At 35.1% G+C, this 21964-nt stretch overlaps 2 protein-coding genes across 2 annotated transcripts; both read left to right on the forward strand.

Annotated features, from left to right (window-relative positions):
* The first annotated feature begins 4519 nt into the window (after positions 1 to 4519).
* On the forward strand, positions 4520 to 6299 carry LOC120181241 (lamin-like protein). The gene is made up of 3 exons (XM_039186410.1): positions 4520 to 4576; positions 5672 to 5873; positions 5965 to 6299. The coding sequence occupies exons 1-3, from the start codon at positions 4520 to 4522 to the stop codon at positions 6297 to 6299; spliced, it is 594 nt and encodes a 197-aa protein (XP_039042341.1).
* Positions 6300 to 17735: 11436 nt separating this feature from the next.
* Positions 17736 to 21111, forward strand: LOC120180723 (protein ETHYLENE INSENSITIVE 3-like). Its single transcript, XM_039186021.1, has 2 exons — positions 17736 to 18033; positions 18840 to 21111. The coding sequence occupies exon 2, from the start codon at positions 18972 to 18974 to the stop codon at positions 20808 to 20810; it is 1839 nt and encodes a 612-aa protein (XP_039041952.1). The 5' UTR covers positions 17736 to 18033; positions 18840 to 18971; the 3' UTR covers positions 20811 to 21111.
* Positions 21112 to 21964: the final 853 nt, after the last annotated feature.

Below are 21964 nucleotides of genomic sequence, written 5' to 3' on the forward strand. Positions count from 1 at the left end.
CGAACAACATGGGGCATCATTTGCATATGACCATTACTATGCTTTTTATTTAGGACGTTCAGTGATGATAATGATCTTCACAGATGGAATAGTCGAGTAAATGAATCTAGTTTAGGGCAGTTGCTTGAAAATTGAACTCTAAAGATGAAATTTTTTACTTTCAACAAACACCTAGACTATAATAGGTTCTTCTTGACAATCTTAGGAAATTAAATCCGTAAAAACTGAGCTATTCCGCTAAGGCAATTGGTTATAAAGGAAACTTGAAAGCCCTGGCCTTATGAGTAGATTACGTTCAAACCATGACATTGCTCGGACACTTGGCAATTCGGTGTTTGCTCCACTGCTCGTGTCAGGCTGAAGACTCTGTGATGAGATGAACCCTTCAGTTAACTTGATAACTGTGATTATAATATTAAGTTGTCCCTCTAAAGCAATTGGTTAAACGCCCTGGCTTTATGGATTCAACTAGCCAGATAATGACAAGTTAAATCAAATTTATCTAAGCAAGAAATTTTCGGTAAAATGGACTAAGGGAGTTAAGAAACACCTGTTATAGTCAACTACACACGAGCACTCAAGAATTTCGTTTTTAGACCGATGTTTTTGCACTGCCTTTGTTAGAGGAGCCTACAAGGCTTGAACAAATAGAAGATTTCAGAGGACTGAAATAAAAGGTCTAGTAAGTGATCATGCTAGTTGCGTCTTTTTGTCCGCACCCAATTGAAGTGCCAAAGCATGTTGCGATATTTAAAAAAAATGACATTTTTTTTCCAAAACCTTAGAAAGGAGGTCAAGCTAAAGCCAACCCATCCATTTGAACATTTGTCAAAGAGCTGTAACTCTGAAAACGTTAAAAGAGCTATTGATTCCTTTGATATTCTTTGAACTCACGTTTATAACTTGATTCAATTGCGAATAATATTTTACAGCATTTTTATCATTTTCTCTCCTGAAACAAGAAAAATGAGAAAAACATTTTCAAACAGAATAATCTCAGATATGAAATGTCTGTAAAGCCCAAGCTCGAGAAGCAAATGGGACACGATCGATTCCATGGACCAGATTGGTAGACAAAGCACGAAGAGATAACACATAATTCATTCATGTTGCATGCATCTTAGACATACTTAGGTGCATCACATTCCTCATTTTAGCATACATGATTTTGCAGCTTTTAGAGTCAAGGATACTTGATTCGTAAGCGTCTTTAAAGAACGATGGTGGTTGCTTAGCTCGGCAGCAAGAAGCTACACTTCGACCAACTCGACAGATTGAAAATTTTCTCTCAAACTCACAATTTGCTCGAGAGTAAATTTCAACTTCACAACGAAGGATATTGGACTCCAGACAATGCAAGTTCAACTTCACGACGAAGGGACCGCTGGTTGTCAACAAACATTTCTCAATTTCAGAGCCAATTTCAACTTCACAACGAAGGATATTGGACTCCAGACAACTCAAGTTCAACTTCACGACGAAGGGACCGCTGGTTGTCAATAAACATTTCTCAATTTCAGAGCCAATTTCAACTTCACAACGAAGGATTTTGGACTCCAGACAACGCAAGTTCAACTTCACGACGAAGGGACCGCTGGTTGTCAACAAATAATTTCCTAATTTCAGAGCCAATTTCAACTTCACAACGAAGGATATTGGACTCCAGACAACGCAAGTTCAACTTCACGACGAAGGGACCGCTGGTTGTCAACAAATAATTTCCTAATTTCAGAGCCAATTTCAACTTCACAGCGAAGGGTATTGGACTCCAGACAACGCAAGTTCATCTTCACGACGAAGGGACCGCTGGTTGTCAATAAAAAATTCCCAATTTCAGAGCCAATTTCAACTTCACAGCGAAGGATATTGGACTCCAGACAACGCAAGTTCAACTTCACGACGAAGGGACCGCTGGTTGTCAATAAACAATTTCCCAATTTCAACTTCACAACGAAGGATATTGGACTCCAGACAACGCAAGTTCATCTTCACGACGAAGTGACCGCTGGTTGTCAATAAACCTTTCCCAATTTCAACTTCACAACGAAGAATATTGGACTCCAGACAACGCAAGTTCAACTTCACGACGAAGGGACCGTTGGTTGTCAATAAACAATTTCCACGGTTTCAACTTCACGACGAAGGGAATCGTGCCAACCAAAGACCTTCGAGTTCGACTACGCTCAGCTCCAAGGCACATCATTTACAGCATAGCTTAAGTCGAGAAGGGTTATCTGTCAAACAAAGACCTTCAAGTTCGATTACAATCAGCTCAGAGGCAAACCAGATTTACAGCATAGCTTAATGCAAGAAGGGTTATTTGTCAAAAAAAAATTGTCGAGTTCGGTTCCATTCAGCTCGATGACACCTCAATCACACTACTGTCCGGTTACAATCGAGGTTTTCAAGACGAGAAGAAGACCCAGGTTAACCGTGTCTCAGTAACAAAAAAACATTTCCCGACAACATTGCTATCTGTCAACGAAGACTTTTTCGAGTTCGATTTCATTCAGCTCGAAGGCCTATCAACCGCACGGAGGAGTCAAAGAACTATTTTCCAATCGAATTTTCCCAAACAAGGTCTTTAAACCGAGAAGAAGACCGAAAGACAACGAGAAGTCGCATCCCGATTCAAATCTCGAACTGCGACTTCAATTCTATATCATTTCAAGATGGACTCGACTTCGCGACGGAGGAGCCATCCGGAACTCAATTCCACAAGTTATTCTTTAACTCCACCGAACGAAAATTTGTGTCTTTTTATCTTTGTCCTATTTTTCGTTTCACGAAAAAGAACAAAGAGGGGCAGCTGTAGACACTCATTTTCGTCCATATTTTTAATTTTTATTTTATACATATATATATCTATATATATATATATTATAGCTTTTAAAAAAACGTTTTTTGAAATACATACAATATATAGATTTGAAAAATATTTTTCCAAAACTATATATTATATGGTTTTAAAACATTTATTTATTTATTTATTTATTATTACTATTATTATTAATTTATATATTACAATTATTTTGTAGGCCGATGTGGAACCCCCACCGTCTGATCTTCCCAAATGTTAATTTTGATAATTGTTCTTGGTTCCAGTTTCGAGTGTTCCCGAATCTTTTGCAATTCTTTTGTTGCATCCTTTTGGTGATGTACAATTCATCGATGTATGAACGGATGATTTGTTGGGTCGAAGGAGTGAATGTACAGCAGTTGAGGTGTTAATGGAGCACGTGAGATGAAAACCAAGATAAGGACCAATGTGGCCACGTGAGTTTCCGAGTGGTGATGCCATGCATAAGGCACATGTGGAACCCTACACATCTTAACCGTTTCTCTTCGTGGGAAACTCGTTGCACCCATTATCTCCTCACCTGACATCTTTTGCTGAGGACGTGGGGTCTTATTTTTGGAATATAAACAAAATTCTGGAAGTGTTTCAAAGGGGGGGAGCAATAACAAAGAAAAAAAGAATTGAAGAGAGAGAGGTGCTATGGCCTCTCATAGCACGAAACCATCCAGCAGTATACTCATGCCACCAGCTTCCTCAACCTTGTTAGCCTCCTCTGAGAAAATCTACATCCACGGCGTCAACGCCCTTAACCAACCCACACACCCCTCTCCTTCAGAAGACTAATCAAAGCCATGCCTTTCTCAAACCCAAAACCACCTTCCATTATGGAACCTCACCCATGCCCTTCTCCATCTCTTGTTCATCCACCATACAACCTTCCCTTCAATCCCAATCTCAAGAGCGGGTTTTTAATTTCGCCGCTGGTCCCGCCACCTTGCCCGAGAACGTCCTCCTCAAGGCCCACGCCGAGCTTTTCAATTGGCGCGGATCTGGAACAAGCGTCATCGAAATGAGCCACCGCGGGAAGGATTTCCGAGGCCGATCTATGTGCGCCTCTCGACATATCCGAAGACTCCGCCGTTTTGTTCCTCCAAGGTGGGGCGACAACCCAGTTCGATTCTGTCCCTTTGAATCTGTCAGCCTGATGACACCGTTGATAATCTTGTTACTGGTTCGTGGGGAGACAAGGCTTTCAAAGAAGCTAAGAAATAATGCAAACCCAAAGTTGTTTGGAATGGGAAATCGGAGAATTACGTGAAGGTTCCCTCGTTTGATGGGTTGGAACTAAGCCCGAATGCCAAGTATTTGCATATATATGCGCCAATGAGACTATTTATGGGGTCAAAGCATCAGAAAATCTGTATGCACAGGAGTATAAAGGCGACACAAACACAAACAAAAAGGCAGGGAGGAAGAGAAGGAAAGACAGTCCATTCACCTGCACTCACGGGTTGCAAGGGTTTATGGTGTTTAATGCTGTCGGTGGTGGTACTGGATCTGGTCTGGGATCTTTGTTGGAGCGTCCGTCAGTTGATTATTGGAAAAATTTGAAGCTCGGGCTCAGTCTGCAAGAACTGCTACAAAAGTAAATGAGATGGTGGGAAATGTCTACACTAGTAGTGCTTTGTCTTTGAGAAGATGGAAGAGTAAGTTTTAGCAATGGAGTCTGACGTTGAAGCTCTTGGGCGGTTGTCCACCAATGATCTTGACGGGAAGGTATTGACTACCCTGCTTTTAGTTTTACAATCTTTCAATCCAATATACACTTTCCATGGCCAAATTTCCATTGTCGGATGTAATCATTTGCATTAATTGTTGGCAATGGCCATTATAGGGCCAATTTTAACAATGTTAATGGGTTTTTGTGGGCGTAACCATGAAATGCCAACTTAGCTTTTGGCTCGGTTATACTGAATTGAATTATTTTGAAATCGAAGCGTACTTTCTGAAATATTTTCTGTGAGTTTATCCAAGAATATGAAATATGGACCAAAGAACGCTCCTGCTCTATTGATTTACTTGTTGTCATTTGCTAACATCAGACTTTTTGAAATTCAACAGCGTTTTGGTGTTGTAAGTTCTATGAGTTCAGTTGTTTAAATGTATGATAGCCTAGAATACATTTTAACACTTGTAGTATTCCATGATTATAATTCCCAACAGGAAGGCCATTGGAACCAAATTGTTATTGTTGAACCGATAGTCTTCAAATTACTTACCCTTGTTGGACCACATTGTTAATAGTCTTCGTATTTATTTATTTGTTTATTTTGATTCTTAATCTAACATTCTTTTTGACTTTTTTTTTTCCAACTCAATCAAAGGTAAGTAATTTGAATTTAATTTTTAATTTTTAATTTAAATTTCAATTTTTCGCAACTAAGACAGTCGTTAAATTAATTGGTACCGAAAGGGCGGTGCAAGGGTGCTAATCCTTCCTTGACCGTAACCGACTCTCGAGCCCGACACATTTCTGGTAAAATGCAGATCAGGTAAGATGGTGTCCGATCTACCTAAATATCATTTTAAAATGATCGGTGGCGACTCTAACCCAATTCATCAATCCAAGTCGAAGCCCAATTCCGGTTGTCAACCGAAAGACGGTTCCGACAGATACTAGTGTGATTATTGGACCATGAAAATTTTATTAGCTTTGATAGTTGGTCTGGCCATGCCAAAATGTGCTCTGCTTATAACCGTCAATTAATTTCTTGAGAGTTCTGTGATAATATTTATGAATGCAAATGTGAAATGCATGCGTTCGTGATTTTCTTTAGCCTTAGATATCACCAATTGCAATTGAGTGTCAAGCTTTTGGAAGAGCTGTTAAACAAAATGAAGGGATTTCTCATAAAGTCAACCTGCCTGGTGCTGCTGATGGTAACAGTAGAAAAAACAGAGAGCAGGGAGCCAGTTCTACATAGGGTTGGAGGTGGAAGGTTTTCTTGGAAGCCAAATGTTAACTTCACGGATTGGGCAATTCATGAGCAATTCTTTGTTGGTGATTGGCTTTGTGAGTTTTCTCTTTAGAACACTTGATCAGTGCCCTGTTAGAACCTTTGTTGCAATTGGAAATTTTGAAAATTGATTTGTTTTCTAGGTAGATTTTGGATTCAACAAGCAGTTATACAGCGTCCTACAAGTGAACCAGACAAGTTATGACAATTGCATCGAACAAGATTCCATCAAGAACATAACAAAGGGAGGAAGGGATGTGTTTAATCTCACAGAAGCAAAACCATATTACTTCATAAGCGGCGGAGGCCACTGTTCGATGGGAGGAATGAAAGTTGCCCTCATCGTCCAAGACTACATTTCTGTACCATCACCTCTTACAAATGCTTCCTTCCCTATTACTGTCAGCTCTGCTTCAGAATTCCCTGAAAAACTGTATCACTTTGTTTTGGCTGCAGTGTTTCTTGCATGCGTAATGCTATGATAAAAAAGCAGTTGCTTTGACATTGTCATGGATTTACTTTACAAGCGATATCAAAACAAGGATTTAAAATCTTACTTACAATAATAAAAAATATTTAAGAAATAAAGATTAGAAAATTAAACAAAAGGGTACAAGTTAATCATTTTAACTGATAAATCTTAAACAAGACAGCCATAAGACACTAGATAAGTGGGCCTTGGTTAGTCAACAAAAACCATTTCATGTTGAGATAAGGCACTAGAAACAACATCCAAAAGCACAGGCCTAGTTGAAAAATAACTTAAAACGTCTTAGGATGGGTATATCCAGAAGCCTGTACAAAATGATGGGAGCCGAGGTTCTTTCTCAGCAGAAGAACATGAAGCTGCTGACATTTCCATGCAATCCGGTAAGTTGGGGGATGACAATGGCTCCAGTAGCAGTCACACTGCCAGGGCTCGAAGATGTCTCTGAAGCATCCTCCAACTTCATGAATTGCCCCAACTGAGAAGCTGCCGAGTGAGCGTAGCAAATAGGAGCAACTGCACCAAATGGATGTACATGGTCGGATTAGAAACAACTACTTTTTATGAATCGGAATTACAAAATCAAGCGAATAGCAAGATTTCGGCAGAGTTATTTACATTGACGATAGTAAATAGTTTCAAGAGTGGGAGAAGCGAAAGAGTCTCAAGTGCAACTTTCCACCGGCGACGCTACAGGAGGCAACGTGAGATCTTCGACCGGCAACGAATGGATAGCTTTCGTCGACAACTTAAGCAAACGAGTATCTAGATGAGCATTATGGGAGTTGTTCAGCCATCATGGAAGGGTTATCAAGGTGTTCATTCCTCACATCAATAGAAGACCGAAATACAAGTTTTTGACCTTTGAGTTCATTCACTTCGCGAATCAAAACGATCAACAAAATGCCATTGATAAGGTCAACGACACTCAGATTGACGAAAGGAAGGTAATGGTGCAAAAAGCTAGATATCAGAGGACTAACAAAAACCAGCAGAAGATGTCGTTCAAGGAAGGGTGAGCAGAAAACAGGTCTTGGAGCCCAGGCTCCAGCAAGAGTTTTCTCTCAGTTGAGAGATGGCAGGTCATATAAGGGAGGCAATAGAAAATAACATTCAGAACAGCTTACCTAATGACAAGCAAGAGTCTAAGGAAGAACTTATTGGCGAAGAGCAGGGGAAAAGGGACTCGATGAACCTTCCCGTTCCAGCGAAAGAAACTGAATGGAACCTTCCCGTTCCAAGTATTTGGAGTAAAAATCATAACTTTAACCAAGTACACATCAGCATTACCTGGATTAAGCGAAAAAATATCGAAAAGTCACTACCTTTAGCACATCAAGAGCCAGCCAGACAGTATAGACTAACAATTGCAAACGAAAAGTGAATGTAGATAGTAAAACCATGCAAACGAAGCTAAAAAAAATAGATGAAATAAAAATATGAACTTTTACAAACGTAGAACAAAACTCATAAGGATGACAAAAAACACCTATTTTAACCTTTAAAAACAAGTAAACAAATAAAATAAGATATCAAGGTCTACTAAAGTAAACAATATTACGTTGAGCTAACCTTTTTATTAATTATTTTCCGCGCGTCTCTTGTATACTCAATGGGAAATCATGTATAATTTTTTGTTAATATAGGACGATTATAAATAGTAATATATATTTTAAAGAATTTTAATTATTTAACGATGAATATTTAAATATTTTATAATTATTAGTGTTCAAACATATAACTTTTAGGATAATTATTATTTTCTTAACCATTGAAGTAATTTGATTTGTGTAATAATATACAGATCTTTTAAGATAGCGGTCAAGCTTATACAAATTGAAATTAATTATAATGAGTCTATCAAAAACGTGGATTTAGACTAAACTATTACGTTAGATTGAAAATCACGTCTTTGATTTTATCTTGATAATTGATGGGATTGCTTGCATACGATTACGGGGTAAAAGAGGAAAAAGTAGTGTGGAGACTGTGTAGTGGTGATAAAGGAATTTAAATATTTTGAATCCAAGGTATTTCATACGTGTGTGACAAATTTTGGTGGAAGTGATATCATACTTTTATATGTTAAAAAATTAAATATGAATAATTATTTTATGCTAATCGCCATAAACTTGGTAGAAGATTGATTCTTATAATGATTTTAAATATTTTATACTTTTATATGTTAAAATTTAAATATGAATAATTTAATACATATCAATAATAGAATAAAATACATGTCTAATTGATAGGTTTTTCTTTAAATTATATTATTTATTTTAGTATCTATTTTTATATTAAAAATGTTAATTTATATTTTCAAAAATTAAAAAATTTATAATTATTTTAGTATCTATTTTTCTTCTAGTGATGTCTCAAACCATGATTTGTGTGGAACGATTCCTACCAATGGATCATTTGAGCACGTTCCTTTGAATAACTAAGCTTACCCTCATTTCTTCCCACTCTTTATTCATTTTAAATCGGGTTATATGTCATCGTCATCGGTTATATTAATAACATATATTATTTAAGGTAAATTAGGAATTTAGTATTTAAAATTATTAGTTTTGATTTATTTTAGTACTTAAATTTTTTATTTTAAAATTATACCTAACGTTTAGTTTTTATTTCATTTTAGTACCTCACCGTTAAAAACTTGACATGTTTAGTACATAAACTTTCAATTTTTCCAAAACTTAAAGTTAAATTTTGAACGGGATACTAAGATGAAACAAAAACTAAAGTTTCTAACGGTGGAGTACTAAAATAAAACAAAAACTAAATTTTAGGTATGATTTTAAAAAATTAAAAGTTTAGATGTAAAACATATTAAAATTGATAGTTTAAATAATAAACGCGTAATTTATCTTAATATTCATACGAGATAAGAAAAAAATAAAATTTTAGATGAATATGATAAAAATAATTAATTAACTGAAAAATTTTAAGTTTAAATGTGAGCACGTACTTAATTTAAGCCTGTTATATATGCCACTGTCAGTTACTACCGTATTGATTTAAGCTGGTCTGGATAATCTGAGGCATATATATCTAGACTCCGCAGGGCTGTACGTGCCATTCAAATTCAATGCCCAATAACATCAAATCCTAGTTGATTACGTGTGTATATATATAATAATATAATTTAAAGCTGTCATATCAATTTTCGTTCTACTAAATTTTAATATCTATGGCGACGTTAGATTTATAGCTTTCACAATGGTTTCATTGCAAGTATGATATAACAATCCGATGTAGGCTTATGTTGAAATGAACTAATTATTCATAGTTTTCTATGAGGTTAAATTCTTTATAATCTATGTCACTATGTGGTTCCAAGTACGAGCTATTGATTTAAATCAAATTAAACGCAAAAAATATTTAATCGGACATTATGTTGTAATTAAACATCGATAATGGAGTTGCTTGTGTTGATGGATCTTATCGACTGATAACCGTCGTTTTGTTATCAAAATAATTTCAGCTTTTTAAATAGAAAAGAAAAGATAGTATAAAGAAGCATGGTCGATCCATAGGGACTGTGGTGTTTCTGATTTAGTAAAAGTGTTTCTTGATTTTAGGAAAATATAGAATTCCAGGTAAAGTTAAAAAGATTTAATTAAAAAAATAAATAATAATAAATAAAAGAGAAATAATAAAATAATAAATAGTAATAGTAATAAATAAAAAAGGGGTTTTAAATTGTTTAAAGAAGTATACTCAAATAAAAATTAAATAAACAAGTAAATAAAATAGCTAAATTGAGATAAAGAAAACTTATTGTGAAAGCAGCCTCACACTTCAGCTTTGCCTTAAATTTCTCAGATCATCGAAACAGATTTTTACTTCAAGATTCAGGTCAACTTACAAGGACAATTCTTTGTTGCCCACTCGGATTGTGTCGTTTCAACAATAACTGATTTTGATCTCTGTTTTCTCTTAGTAAACAATTTTGCTAAGTGTGTTCTCGGGAAGTTGAATATGCTTCAATAAGCAAATCATTCTACGAACATTAACCATAACAATATCCGGACCAATGTCGAAATTGTATTGATTTGAAAAGTAAGCTCAGAAAATATAGAGAAAATCCGAAGCGATTTAAGTACCTTATAATTCTCGCGTTTGGAATTAAGCCTTCGCTTTAGCCTTCAGCTTAAAAGAAAATTAGCTAAGCATGACCAAAGTCATATTTAGCATAATTGAAAAATATACGAAAAATATAGAGAAATCTAGAGAGAAAAAAGAAGATTTTATTCTCAGATGAGATAGATATGTTTATAGGCTTACCCTGAAAGGGTATTTATAATCTTCAATTTCCTAAAAGCAAGCTAAAACATCTTAAATCTTAATTAAATTACTAAAACATATTTAAACTAAAATACCTAAAACAAAGATAAAATATAAAAATAATATTCTAAAACTTAATTAAAATACTAAAACATATTTAAAATAAAATACCTAAAACAAAAATAAAATAAAATATTTAAAATATTATCCTAAAACTTGAGTTTAATTCAAATCTGAATTCGAGAAACGTGTGGCCAATTCATTCGTTCTTCTATAAACGCTGACTGTATCTTCTAGAATGTGCTTACGTCATCACCTCGTCGGATGTTTCATGCCCGAATTCATGTCCACTAGTTCAGCTTCGATCCGAAAATAAAAAAAATATAGAATTTCGTACTTTTAGTGCAATTTCCAGAATCTAAAATCCTGCACAGAAAATGAATGAAACGAATATTTAAGCCACAAAAACCAATGATTAAGGAATAATGTAAAAGTAAAATATTGACTAAATTAAGCACTTATCAAATTCTCTCTCACTTATTCGATGATTGTCCTCAAGATTCATCAATTAACATATCAAAATCATAAGTTGTCATCTTAAATTTCATATTATCTCTCAAACTTCCAATCAAACTAAGTCCGTGATATTTGTCGAATTTAAGTAAAAATCAAGCAAATATACAACCAAGAAAATTTAAAGTAAGCAAGATATCCCAATTAATTGCCGACTTTAATGAAACATGACTCAATACCTCACAAAGAATCACACATATCCGCTCAAAGAATTTGGGGTAAATGAAATCGCTCAAACCGAAACTAACCAAAATATTACCATAGGCTTGGAATCCAATCAAGTCTCTACTACGAAAAATGAATATAATGCAATAATCAAGGGGTCTTTAAACAAGGTGTAATGGGGCTTAGGTTAAGGTAGGGAAAAGGACAAAAGAAATGTTTAAAATACCGAAACAAGAGATAAAAATAATTAAGAACAATCCACGAATTAAAATGAAGCGCAATGAAGAACAAAACAAGGAAAAATAATATATGAAAGACAATTGAAGTGGTCGATTTTTCCTTCCCATTTTTTTCTCGAACAAATTGTCTTTTTTTCTTCTTCTTTTTGTTGTTGTTCGAAACAGTGAACAACTTATTTTTTTCAGTTTTTTTAAACATTAATTTTTTTTTTGTGTAACAACAATGATACAAGATCTCAAGTCTCGGCAAGGGTGTGAGAAGAGAGGAAAAATAAAAAGAAATGTTTCGGGTTTAATTATGAGGTGTAAAAAAAAGGAAATAGACTCAAATGTGGTTCACTAGTGGATATATAAACGGGTAGGCCATTTTGGGAAGAGTGAGTTTATCCTAGGTGCCCCTATCACATTAAAACATTATGTTCAACATGTAGGATCGATATTTATTATGATTACAAGTTCTAGAGTTCGGCACACACAAGTCAAACAATGAGCAAGAAAAAAAATGTATGCTCGTTAGGCTCAAATCTCACAAGAAAAGTTTATATGCATTAAGTCAAGTTCATCTCTATGGACAAAAGCATGAAATATCAATAATCAACAAAAAATTCACCAGCTATATCAATCACCGATCATGCAAATTAAATTCGATAAAAAAACATGGTCATAATCCAAAAGGAAGCAAGAGTATAAAGTGAAATTCAAGACTAGCAACCGACGATCTCAGCATATCATCATCAGAATAACTCAATTTCAAACAATTAAACAAGTCAAGGAAAATTTTGACACATGTTTATCCTTCCCCCCTCACTTAATCCGTTTTGTCCCAAAACGTATGTCGAATTTAAAAACAAAGAAGGGAAAATGAATACTCCCCAATATAGTGGCGATCGCGGCCATGGTCATGTCGAGACGAGCCCGGGCGAAGGTAAGAAATATTCGATCGGAATTCAAATATGTTCAGAGAAAAATAAAATAAAATTAAGTATCTGATAAAATAAAATAAAATAAGTGGAATGAAATAAATTTGGCTAAAAATAAAGAAAAAATAAAATGAAAATAAAACGATATGGGTTGCCACCCATCAAGCACTTTTGTTTAACGTCGTTAGCTCGACGACCTGATTCAGACTACAGGTTTTAAGAGAAATACTTCTTCCACTTCATACACTTTTTCCAACTAAGAATTTCCTTATTAGAAATTCTACGATTGTATAATTCTTTTATTTTCTCCTTGTAAAATTTGACATTCTCATAGGTTATTATTCGGATCTTTTTTTAGCTTTGACAGCTTATCCAAATAACCGATGAAGTAGCATTTTCTCCTAAAAGACACTTTTAAGTTTTTTGACATTTATTTCAGTTCTATCTTAGGTGCCTGCAAAATAGATGGCAGAACATTAGACTTAGCAGGAATCAATTTTAGATCGGCAAAATCTAAAAATATTTTTTCAACTTCCTGATTTCCTCATCATGATCTTCTAACTCCCTACATAGATTAAAAGAAAAATTAGTTTCTACAAACTCATTTTACAAATGATCAATAATACCAACATAATTTATGCTCGCCACTTTGTCTGGGTGTTTCATTTTCTTATACACATCAAATTTAACGATCTCACCATCAAACTCTATGGTTAAAGTTCCGCTTCTTACGTCAATCTTTTTGTGCGCAGTACTTAGAAAAGGACACCCCAATAGAATATCGAAAGAAGTGTTGGTGCGATCATTCTCCATGTTAATAACATAAAAATAAGCGGGAAATATTAAATCGTTTACCTCTACCAGCACATTTTCCAATAGTCATTCCGGGTAAATGACAGATCTGTTGACAAGCTGAATTGATATTTTTGTATCATTCAAGGTCTCATTAGTAATCATATTGTAAACAGAGAGAGACATTACATTAATAGAGGCACCAAGATTACACATGGCTCGTTTTATCCCAACTTTACCAATTTTACAGGGTATTACGAACATACATTGGCCTTTCAGTTTTTGTGGTAACTTTTGTTGGAATAAAGCTGAGACATGTTCTCTTAGATTTACCTTCTCATTCCCGGTAAGCTTTCTCTTTGTTGTACAAAGTCCTTCAAAAATCGGGCATATCTTGGAACCTTTCGGATAACCTCAAGGAGAGGTATATTGATTTCCACCTTCTGAAATACGTCTAGTATTTATTTTTCCTTAGTTTGTTTATCCCTTTTTACTAACCTCGACGGAAAAGGTGGTGACACGTCATAGGGAGATGGTGTTGGATCTGTTTGTACTTCGTCACTCTTTTTCTGGGATCCTGAATCTACATTATTCTACCCTTTTTGGATTGGTTCATCTTTTGGAACAGGTGGAGCCACTATTGTACCACTCTGAAGAGTGTCTCCCTTAGATTTACCTCGGTTTGATAATGTAGTCTTCCTTGTGATTCCAATTTCCCCATTGTTTGAATTAGTCGGCTTACTTGGTTATCCAACTTTTGAAGATGTGTCTCAGTTCGACTTTGGAACTTTTCCTGGGATGTAACCAGCTTTTCTTGTGCAATTGCTAACTTTCCTATGAGTTCCTCCAATGATGAGTTTTGCGTTTGCTGTTGAGGAGGAGACCTTAGTTAATAAGTTAGTCTTTGATTTACCGCATAGCTGAATTTGGATGGTCTCACCATCCTGTATATTAAGTATTATTGTATGGGTTGTATTGTCTTTGTGGAAGACTTGGAAAGTTTCCTACTGCATTAATTTCTGTATTGCCTCATTCTTGTATCAGCGAGCAGCAATCTTTCGGATGGTCTAGCTTTGTGCATATCCCACATGCTCTTGTTGCTCCATATTTTCCTGCAACAAGTGAATTAACTACTTCAATTAATTTATCTAACTTATTTTCAAGGAAAAATATACGTATCTCGTGAACCCGTCGGCTGGGTTCACTTGAAAACTGTTGAGAGTTGGTTGTCATGGTTGAAATCAATTCCTTTGTTGTTGTTGGGGTCATGTTGACTAATACTTCTCCAATGGCGGCATCCACTATTTTCATCTCCATTGGTAAAAGACCTCCATAAAAGTATTGAAGTAATGTTTACTCACTTAATTAGTGTTACGGATAACGTGCGCAAAGCTTTTTAAATCGCTCACAATAGTCATAAAGACTTTCATCGCTCTTTTGTTGAATGGAAAGAATGCTCATTCGTAACTCGCTTGCTTTAGTCGCTGGAAAGAACCTGTCAAGAAAAATTCGATTCATGTCAGCCTATGAATTAACTGAATTGGGAGGTAAACAAAATAACAAATCTTTAGCCAAGTCGGCTAAAGAGAAAGGGAAAGCTCTCAATTTAATTTGATATTCGGTAACTCCCTGTGGTTTCATGCTAGTACAAACCATGTGGAATTCCAACAAGTGTTTGTACGAATCTTCAGTAAGAAAGTCGTGGAAAGTGGGAATAAGATGAATAAGTCCCGTCTTTAATTGAAACGGAGTACCACCACTAGGAAAATTGATGCATAATGGCGTCTGAGTGACATGAGTTGTGGCTAGTTCTCGGATCATTTTTTCTTCTTCTACCATCGAAATGTTGTATGCGTCTGCTTTAAAGTCTGGATTTGATTCTATTTCTGATCTTTACTCTTGTTCTTTTTGTTTTTTTCTCTTTTCTCGAAGCGTTTGTTTGTGGATTCTTCGTGCTCGTGCTTTGATCTCTGGATCTAGATCTACTAATTCACCTGGATTTCTTCTGGTCATAAATCAAAAACTAGAAAAATAAATCAGTACTTGTCGTTAGTCCCTGACAACATCACTAATTTGATAACCGTCGTTTTGTTATCAAAATAATTTCGGCTTCTTAAATAGAAAGAAAAATATAATATAGAGAAGCAGAGTCGATCCACAGGGACTGTGGTGTTTCTGATTTAGTAAAACTGTTTCTTGATTTTAGGAAAAGATAGAATTCTAGGTAAAGTTGAAAAGATTTAATTAAAAAAGAGATAATAATAAATAAAAGGGAAATATTAAATAATAAATATTAATAGTAATAAATAAAAGGGGGTTTTAAATTGTTTAAAGAAGTATAACAAATAAAAATTAAATAAACAAGTAAATAAAATAACTAAATTGGGATAAAGAAAATTTATTGTGAAAGCAGTCTCGTACTTCAACTTTGCCTCAAATTCCTCGGATCATCGAAACAGATTTTTAATTCAAGATTCACGTCGGCTTACAAGGACAATTATTCGTTGCCAACTTGAATTGTGTCATTTCAACAATAACTGATTCCGATGTCAGTTTCCTCTTAACAAACAATTTTGCTAAGTGTGTTCTCGAGAAGTTGAATATGCTTCAATAAGCAAATCCTTCTTCGAACATTAACCATAACAATATCCGGACCAATGTCGAAATTGTTTTGATTTGAAAAGTAAGCTCAGAAAATAGAGAGAAAATCCGAAGCGATTTAAATACCTTACAATTCTCACGTTTGGAATTGAGCTTCGTTTTAGCCTTCGGCTTGAAAAAAATTAGCTAAACATGACCAAAGTCATATTTAGCATAATTGAAAAATATGCGAAAAATAGAGAGAAAGCTAGAGAGAAAAAAGAAGATTTTATTCTCAGATAAGATAGATATATTTCTAGGCTTACCCTGAGAGGGTATTTATAGCCTTCAAATTCCTAAAAACAAGCTAAAACATATTAAATCTTAATTAAAATACTAAAACTTATTTAAACTAAAATACCTAAACAAAGATAAAATATAAAAACAATATACTAAAACTTAATTAAAATACTAAAACTTATTTAAACTAAAATACCTAAAATAAATATAAAATAAAATATTTAAAATATTATCATAAAACTTGAGTTTAATACAAGTTCGAATTTCAGAAACATGTGGCCAATTCATTCGTTCTTCTAAAAACGCTGACTGTATCTTATAGAAGGTACTGACATCATCCCCTCGTCGAATGTTCGTGCCCGAATTCATGCCCACTAGTTCAACTTCGATTCCGAAAATAAAAAAATATAAAATTTCATCATTTTAATACAATTTCTAAAATCTAACGTCCTGCACATAAAATAAATGAAAATAAATAATTAAACTACAAAAATAAATGATTAAAGAGTTATTTAAAAGAAAAATGTTGACTAAATTAAACACTTATCATCGACTTAGCCTGAATCTTGGACTTTGGGCTGGGGAGTAATAAAATATGGTAAATAAAAGAGGGATATTGGTTTACGTGTCCAAATAGTGGTCCACAACATTAACTGAATAAATTAATACTGTGTACTAAATCATGTGTTAATCTGTCGTAGTCCAATCATTTTATTTCAGTTTTACATTATATTATTTTAGGTTTGAGTACAAACAAATACAAATGTCCCTAACTTTGTTCCGATACAACTGTTTATTAGATTAAAAAATTATATAATATTCCCTCCACATCAAAAAGTGGAGAGAGTAGTGGGTAAGTTATTGTATATGTGTTTATTTTTCTAGGTTCATGCTTTTGAAGTATATTTCTGTATTAAATTATAAAAAGATTATCTATTTAATAATTCATTCATAGCATATTATATTTTTTTCCACCATATGTGATATTTCATCAGAGTTGAAAAGGAAAGGAGTTAGGCACGATTACTATTTCCCACACAACAACGATTCTATTTATTAATTATAATTATGAACAAAACATATTCCAATGAAAATATAAATATATAAACGACTGTACGAAAATAGTCTTTATATTAAGTATTTAAAATTATAAAAAACTAAAAATAATCATAAAAAAGATTATTACATAATAATTATATTATAACGTATTAAGACACTCATAAATGAAATCCTATAATGGACGAAAGAAACACGGTCGAGCCTCTGCAATTTTGCTCATTTATCTTTGGTAATTAATAAATTCACACGAAAATTTATGATGAAATTTAGTAAAGAAAAGAAACGATTATCCCAAGAATCAGATGAGATTAACCTGACCTGAACTTCATTTAATTTTCCCTCCTTTTTCACTTTCTTTTTCATCTTGTTCACTATTTAATCCAAAGTCTCGCTTCCCCATACCTTCAATTTTATTACACCTTTTTGTTTGTAAAATATACATTTTGCTTTTGCGAATCTAAAACAGTTGCTCCCACTTCCCCTCTCTTTCTCTCTCTCTAAATATGCCACCGCAATCACCAAACTTCCTCTCTCTTTCTCTCTCTCTCTCTCTATATATGCCACCGCAATCACCAAACTGGGAGGGAGGCAGCCCATCCCTTCACTTCTTCCCCTCCAATAATTCCCTCGTTTGGGGTACCAGAAAAGTTCTATCTTACACTTCTTGAAAATAAATATTCCTTTCCTCCCATTCTTCTCTTTCTTCTTTCTTCTTTCTTCTTTCTTCTTCTTTCTCCTCTCAGTTGCACTATTGACTTCTTTGAGCTTTGTGGAATAAGCCAAAATCTGTGTTTTGTTTCTCTTTTTCCTTGTAAGTCTTTCTTGGACTTGGCTTTGAGTGGATCTATGCGTGTTTTACTTGATCTCTAGTTCTTTTTATGGCGTTTTCTGCTACTTCTCTGATATGGGTTCCTTTTTTATTTACTGTTGGTTTAGAAATTTGAGGCCTTGATCTCTGTTTTACTTCCTCTGATAATTTATCCAGATGGGGTTTTTAATATTGGTTGATAAGGTTGAAGTTTCGTTTTCTGGATTGTTGTTTTTCTCTTCCTTTTCTGATTTGGGTTTTGCTTACTGCTTGGTAAAGTTGGTTTTAAAAAAAACAGAGCTTTTCTACTTTTTTTATATAATTCAAATTTTGTTATCGATTGGATAGATTGAAGTTTTGATTTTTTGGGGTTTTCTACTCTCTTGGGTACTGTTTGTATCAGATCCAATGGATTTGAGCTTGGTTCAATTTTTTCAGTTAATTCTTCATTTTATTTATTTACTGAAGTTGGTGTCCGGAGACCTGACTTTTTTCTGATTGTTCCTCGATATAAAGATTTATGGATCAGATTTTGTTTATTTTGGTCTCTTTTATGTAATGATAACTTGAAGGGTATGGAGCTGGTATTGCTTGTAGGATAGTTTGATGTGTTGGATTTACTTAAAATGTTTGGTTTTGAGAAATTAATGTTTTTGGACTAGTTAGTAATCTATGCAATTCAGCATCTTTGTTTATGCTTTTCTGGGTTTGGCTTGGTCAGTTAACTGTTCCGATGCTGCTATTTTATCAGGGATGTTTACAGAGTTTGCGTGGTTTGTTTTAACCAATTTATTTATTTTTATGAGCAGGTTAAGTTAGGCGTGTGATTTGAAGTTGTCTGTGTACAAGCAGATACTAGCTGAAAGGGTAGTCGGAGAAATTTGACTCTGAGGTTCCCTCAAGTTTCAGACTTATCTTTGGGGGCGATCTGATCTTGGAATATGATGATGTTTGATGAGATGAGTATTTGTGGAGATATGGATTTCTTATGTGCTTCCCTTGGGGGAAAAGATGTGGCGGTATCACATACGGAAGCGGAGGTTGCCGTAGGGGATGATTATACTGATGAAGAGGTTGATGTTGATGAACTTGAGAGGAGGTTGTGGAGGGACAAAATGCGACTAAAACGGCTTAAGGAACAGCATAAGGGCAAGGAAGGGACCGATCTCGCCAGACAGCGTCAGTCCCAAGAACAAGCGAGGAGAAAGAAGATGTCAAGGGCACAGGATGGGATATTAAAGTACATGTTGAAGATGATGGAGGTTTGCAAGGCTCAAGGTTTTGTTTACGGGATTATTCCTGAAAAAGGAAAGCCGGTGACTGGAGCATCTGACAATCTTCGAGAATGGTGGAAGGATAAAGTCCGGTTTGATCGTAATGGTCCTGCTGCTATTGCAAAGTACCAGGCGGATAATTCGATTCCGGGCAAGAATGATGGCTGTAACGCCATCGGCCCAACGCCGCACTCCTTACTAGAACTTCAAGATACAACGCTCGGATCTCTTTTGTCTGCACTGATGCAACATTGTGATCCCCCTCAGAGACGATTTCCTTTAGAGAAAGGTGTTCCCCCACCATGGTGGCCTACTGGCAATGAGGAATGGTGGCCACAGGTTGGATTGCCCAAAGATCAAGGGCCTCCTCCTTATAAGAAACCTCATGACTTGAAGAAAGCTTGGAAAGTCGGGGTTCTCAATGCAGTAATCAAGCATATGTCTCCTGATATTGCCAAGATTCGCAAGCTTGTAAGGCAGTCTAAGTGCTTGCAGGACAAGATGACGGCAAAGGAGAGTGCAACATGGCTTGCTATCATTAACCAGGAGGAGGCTTTGGCTCGGGAGCTTTACCCTGATTCCTGCCTACCTCTGTCCTCACGTAGCGGAAGTGGCACTTTTTTTATAAATGACTGCAGTGAGTATGATGTTGCAGGGGCTGAAGTTGAGCCAAACTTTGACATGCAAGAGCTTAAACCCGGGAATCTCAATGCATCCAATTTGGGTATGGATACAATGAGCACCGCTCAACAACACTCGTATCCTATCAAGGGAGTTGTCGATAATTTGGATTTCATGCGAAAGAGGAAACCATCCGATGATTTTAACATGGTGGAACACAAGATCTACACTTGTGAATTCCTCCAGTGCCCTTATAGTGAACTTCGCTTGGGCTTTCATGACAGGATTGCCAGGGACAATCATCAATTAACTTGTCCACACAGAAATGCTTCTTCACAGTTCGGTGGTTCTAATTTTAACGTGAACAAAGTGAAACCGGTGATTTTCCCTCAACATTTCGCACCATCCAAGCCGGCTGCCCCATCTGTTACATCTGTTACAACACCCTATGACCTATCAGGACTTGGACTTCCGGGAGATGGACAAAAAATGATCAGTGGGCTCATGTCAATATATGATAACAACATTCAGGGCAACAAGAACATGAATCCTGGAAACAATCCAGTTACAGGTCAAAATCTCCTCCACCCGAAAATGCAACAGCAACGGGGAGAATTTTTCGGCGGTCAAGGTGTCATGATGGATGGAAATTTCTTTGAGGAGTCCAGCATGCCTCGTAACCACCAGATATTTTCGCAAGGGGAAGGCCAATTTGACCATATTAAGGCGTTGAATTCTCCGTTTGAGGCCAACCACAATAACAACAGCAGCTTCCAGTTGATGTTTGGTTCTTCATTTGATTTGGCTTCTTTCGATTACAAGGAAGATCTACAAGCAGTTGGGGTGGATACCATGCCAAAGCAGGATGTTCCGATCTGGTTTTGAGTAACAAAGTTCCGGTCCAAACTGGTTTTCTCTCGACATACCGCAACTTTCTTGCAGGAAGATCTACCTTTTACTTCCCCTAAGGTCTTTCTACACAAGCACTAGCTAAAACCCCTTTTTTTCACTTGGTTTTTGTATTTTTCTTCATGCTTGTAGCTGTTAGAAGCTATAGCAAGTTTAGCAGGTCTTCATATGGGCTTTCAATAAAAACGAAGGCTCCCATAATCCTGCTACTGATTTACATAGAATGTTTCTGTCTCATAAATAAGTTTTATGTATTGTCTCAATGCTTCCGTTTTCACTTTTTGTTTGAACTTGTTATCAGTTTCTACAATTATCATGTTTTGTGGGACTCTGTTTTTTGTCCTGTAAAGAGAACATAGGTGTTTAATGGAAACTGTTGCCTTTTAGTGCAATCCTATCCTGTTGCTGTGCATCTCATGTGAACTTTAGATCCCACATTAGTTAAAGATGGTTTAAGTTTCACTCGGATCCTGTCTTTGGTGGAAGATGGGGAATGGAACTAGTCTGGTTTTGTGCCAAGTGTGCGAGTGTTTGGTACTGGGGTCACCTTTCTTTGTCACCGTTCAAAGTTTGGAACTTATCATTTCAATGGTCCCCATTTATGAAAAAAAATATAACAAAAGCCAGGCAATTAATGAATTTATTTCCACCTAAAGGAGAAAAAGATCAAAGGGAAAAGGATAATGGTTGGGGGTGTTTGGTTGGCAGCCTATTGAATTATTAGGGGAATAGAATATTATTCTTTTGTTTGGTTAGTAAACATTTTCAATTCCTTGTAATTTTTTATTTTCAACAATGATATTTTAGACGTATATTATCGGGAATGTGAATATATTTTTTCTTAGGTATTATTGGATTATCGACGTTTTGGATTAAAATGTCCTAAAATAAATCTTCAAAAATATCTTTATTATGTAGTTGAATAAAAATAATTATACGAAAGTTAAATTATAAATTTATTCTTAAATTATTTTAGATTTATAAAAAAGTCATAATTAGAATTTTATATGAATTCAGGAGTTAAAATAAAATTTTATCCTTTTATTAAACCTATTTATTTTTTTAATTTTGTAAAAAAAATTATATAAATTTTATGAATTTAAAATTTTTAAAGAAAATATATAAATTAA

Source organism: Hibiscus syriacus, unplaced genomic scaffold (assembly GCF_006381635.1).
Source record: "Hibiscus syriacus cultivar Baekdansim isolate YM2019G1 unplaced genomic scaffold, ASM638163v2 tig00003715_pilon, whole genome shotgun sequence".
In the NCBI taxonomy this organism is placed as follows: domain Eukaryota; kingdom Viridiplantae; phylum Streptophyta; class Magnoliopsida; order Malvales; family Malvaceae; genus Hibiscus; species Hibiscus syriacus.

Coding starts and splice junctions, on each gene's coding strand:
- LOC120181241 (XM_039186410.1), top strand. CDS start 4,520: ATGGAGTCTGACGTTGAAGCTCTTGGGCGGTTGTCCACCAATGATCTT. Junction 4,577..5,671: donor CCAATGATCTTGACGGGAAG/GTATTGACTACC, acceptor TTGAGTGTCAAG/CTTTTGGAAGAGCTGTTAAA. Junction 5,874..5,964: donor CTTTGTTGGTGATTGGCTTT/GTGAGTTTTCTC, acceptor TTTTCTAGGTAG/ATTTTGGATTCAACAAGCAG.
- LOC120180723 (XM_039186021.1), top strand. CDS start 18,972: ATGATGATGTTTGATGAGATGAGTATTTGTGGAGATATGGATTTCTTA.